Genomic DNA, 3,887 nt, shown 5'->3' on the forward strand with positions numbered 1-3,887 from the left:
TGTGTGTGTGTGTGTGTGTGTGTGTGTGTGTGTGTGTGTGTGTGTGTTTACCCTGTGTGGGGGTGAGACTGGCCTGGAGATGATTCACTAAGCGTTTGAAGGGAGCTAGGAGTGTGTGGGAGACAGAGGAAGCCTGGGGAGAACCTGGCTCGCACAGCCACCTGTCCTGCCCTGCCCTGCAGCCCGGGATGTGAGGTGACAGCCATCTGGCCCTGGCCTGAGGGGGCTGGGGGCGTGGCTCAGCTCTCTCCCTCCAGGGCCCTCAGGCCTTTGGGGAGCAGTCCCCCTCACCGTGCCAGGGCTTGCTCCTCCTCCCAGAGTCCTCTGCAGGTGGCAGTTGAAGATCTCCTCGGCCCGCCGCAGATACTTGGTAATTTTCAGCTTCACAGCCTCGCGTCGCTCCTTGTTGGGGTCGACTGTGGGACAATGGGGTCACCGGGACCCACCCCGGCCTTGGAGGGCTGGGGTTCTGGCTCCCTCTGCCCACCCCCTGCCCTCCACAGGACAGAGTGCCTACTTGGGAGGCCGGCCGCAGACTGTTCCCCAGCCCTCGTCCGGGTGGGAGACGGGCAGGTGGGGAGCGGAAGATGGGGGGAGAGGCTGGGAACCGTGGTCACCCTCAGCCTACTGCACTTCACAGTTGGCACCCACCACCTTGCTGGCTGCTGTCACACCCCGGGAAAGAACAGACTGGGGATTTCCGCATCCGTTTTCAGAGAAAGGAGACAGAAGCTCCCAGAGAACGTCCCTCTGTCACCTCTGGTGCCCAGTGTGAAAAGGCCAGAGTGGGGACTGGGATTGGAGGACAAACTAATTCACTGGGCAGTCTGAAGCTCAGGAACTGGGGGTCTCTTTGGCAGGGGGCGGGGTAGGAAGCCTGAAGCAGGGCCCGACTCCCACCCCCAGCCTGACCACGCTCAGGGATCTCAACCTGGCCACAGGGCCACCCTCTCCCCCCGGCTTGAAAATGCCTCACTTCGCCCCAAACAGGCTGCTCTCTGTCTCTGGAGCACCACCTGGGTTCGGCTGGACAATATACTTACTGTTCTTCAGTGCTCAGATTAAAGTTTTGACTTCTAGAAAATACCCTATGCTAGCCCAGCCTGGGCTCAATTTCTCTCTTCCCTCCCCTCACTTCCTCCTCATTGCTCTTCCCACCTGAGATCATAATTATTAATTGTCATATGTATCCTCCTCCCCCAGAGGGCAGGAGCCCGACACTACTCCAGGGACAGGCGCTGGGTCAAGCACCCAGCCTCTGGAGCCCAGACTCTTCAAACCTCAGCTTGCCACTTGATAGCTATGGAACCTTAGGCAAGTTATTTCACTGCCTGATGCCTCAGTTTTCTCAACTGGAAAATAGGAAAGAGGGCGCCTGGGTGGCTCGGTTGGTTGAGCTTCAGACTTTGGCTCAGGTCATGATCTCGCGGTCTGTGAGTTTGAGCCCCGCGTCAGGCTCTGCACTGACAGCTCAGAGCCTGGAGCCTGCTTCGGATTCTGTGTCTCCCTCTCTCTCCGACCCTCCCCTGTTCATGCTCTGTCTCTCTCTGTCTCAAAAATAAGTAAACATTTAAAAAAAAATTAAAAAAAAAGAAAATAGGAATAAAAATAGTTCCTATAGGGGTGCCGGTTAAGCATCCGACCCTTGATTTTGGCTCAGGTCATGATCTCATGGTTCCTGAGTTGGAGCCCTGCATTGGGCTCTGCACTGACAGTGCAGAACCTGCTTGGGATTCTCTCTCTCTCTCTCTCTCTCTCTCTCTCTGCCCCTCCTCAACTCACTTTCTCAAAAAACAAAACAAACCTTTAAAAAAATTTCTAAGTTTTTCTTTTTTAATGTTTATTTATTTTTGAGACAGAGAGAGACAGAGCATGAGCAGGGGAGGGGCAGAGAGAGAGGGAGACTCAGAATTCAAAGCAGGCTCCAGGCCACGAGTTGTCAGCACAGAGCCTGACTCGGGGCTCAAACCCACGAACCGTGAGATCATAACCTGAGCTGAGGTCGGCCGCTTAGCCAACTGAGCCACCCAGGTGCCCCAAAACTTTAAAAAATATTTTTTAATTAATAAAAAAAATAGTTCCTATATACTTGGATCTACAACAACATATACAGTAATTTCTGTTACCGTGAGGCTCAAATGAATTAATACAGGTAAAGCCCTTAGACCAGTGTCTGGTATATAGGAACTGCTCAATAAATGCCAGCTGTTAATACTGTCCTTCCCTTGGGGTGCCTGGGTGGCTCAGTCGGTTAAGCGTCCGACTTCGGCTCAGGTCACGATCTCGTGGTCCGTGAGTTCGAGCCCCGCGTCGGGCTCTGGGCTGATGGCTCGGAGCCTGGAGCCTGCTTCCAATTCTGTGTCTCCCTCTCTCTCTGCCCCTCCCCCGTTCATGCTCTCTCTCTCTCTCAAAAATAAATAAACATTAAAAAAAATTAAAAAAAAAAATACTGTCCTTCCCAGCAGGGCCAGCCTAGAGCCCTGTTCACTCAGCACAGATGGACAGAGGTCGGGGCAAGCCCTAAGCTGGCCCTTCCCCACTGGCCCTCGTCCCTGCCCAGCCCAGCCCTCACCGTGCACGCCTCGCAGCAGGACGTCCACGCCGTTCTGGTAGTGGTTGAAGGCGGCCTCATAGTCCTCGCTGACATCACGCTCCAGGGCCAGCCGGATCTGCGTGGCTGCATCTACCAGGTAGTCACGTTTGGTCACGTCCGGGGCCCCAGGAGCCACCAGGCTGCGAATCTGCTCCAGGTACACACGGGCCTGGGACCGTGCGCGGGAGCAAGGCTCAGGCTCCAGGCCTGGGCCAGGAGGGCACTCGCAGGCCACCAGGCTCATGGCTGTTGTCCTGCAGCGGTGACCTGAAATAAACAGATGCTTTAGGGAGGCCCCAGCTGGGAACAACACCCCATCTGCCTCCTGATTTCCTCCACTGAAAATTGGGAGATTAAGGGCTGGAGGGATCAGAGCTAATGTGGGTAACATCCCTCTACGGAGCCAGACCTTTTGTAAATGGTAATAATAATAGAATAATAACCTGCTCAGGGCTCTTCCTTTCCATTCAAATTCAGATCAGCAGATATTTTTTGAGGACTGAGAGAACTGAGGGCATTTGTGATCCAGAGTTGCCCTCAGAGTTGTCTCCACAGACAAACTAGCATCTACTACATGGTAAACATACGATGGCCACACACGGAGGCTGTTCCTCACACTGTTCCCTCCATCCTGCCTGTTCTCCTGCTCACACTCCGCCTACAGGAATCTCATTTATCCTTCAGGGTTCGGTGGTGGCACGTCTCTGAACAGAATAAATGGCCCCTGCTTTATTTATTTTCTTTGGTGCCAAGGTCAGCCAAATGAAAACTCCCCACCTACACACACACAGAGTTAGGCACAAGGCCTGGCCTTAAAGCCTGTGGGCCAATGAAATGACTGAGTGGCAGATTCTGGATGAAGTTAGAGGAAGGAGGATAGGGTCAACCCAGCCCTAGGGAGGGGGTGGCCCTGTCCTCCAGGCTCTGAGTAGGCCAGGGAGGCCACGTGGCCTCCAAGTACCTGACAGCAGCTCCTCCCTGAGCAGTGTGTGACACGGGTGGCCAAAGGGATAGGAGCAGTGGCTTCAGGAAAGGAAAGGGCTCAGAGAGAAGCCAGCAGGGATGCCTCTGCCCCCTACTGCAGCGCAGCAGCACCTGTGCTCTCTCAGGGCCCATTGGGAAGGGCAGGGCCTGCACTTCCAAGTCTAGGCCACTTGTGCCTCTGTAGAGTGAGGGAACAGATAGAGCAGGACGGGGAGTGGGGCGGGGAGGGAAACCCACATCCTCAAGCCAGCGGGGCCTGAACCAAGACCAGGTCACAGCCCCGGGGGGGGGGGGGGGGGGGGGGGGGGGC

General features: G+C 55.2%; 1 protein-coding gene across 2 annotated transcripts in view; it reads right to left on the reverse strand.

The window, feature by feature from the left end:
* Window positions 1-3,887, reverse strand: part of RPS6KL1 (ribosomal protein S6 kinase like 1) — an 18,827-nt gene that overhangs the window by 14,357 nt on the left and 583 nt on the right. For both annotated transcript variants that reach the window (XM_040477723.1, XM_040477722.1), the window contains exons 2-3: window positions 2,573-2,860; window positions 292-416 (exon numbers count right to left, since the gene is read on the reverse strand). In XM_040477723.1, coding sequence (XP_040333657.1) covers window positions 292-416; window positions 2,573-2,837 — 390 coding nt within the window. In that variant the 5' untranslated portion in view covers window positions 2,838-2,860. The remainder of the gene's footprint in view (window positions 1-291; window positions 417-2,572; window positions 2,861-3,887) is intronic.

Source organism: Herpailurus yagouaroundi, unplaced genomic scaffold (genome assembly GCF_014898765.1).
Source record: "Herpailurus yagouaroundi ecotype Mexico unplaced genomic scaffold, PumYag 141, whole genome shotgun sequence".
NCBI classification, from domain to species: domain Eukaryota; kingdom Metazoa; phylum Chordata; class Mammalia; order Carnivora; family Felidae; genus Herpailurus; species Herpailurus yagouaroundi.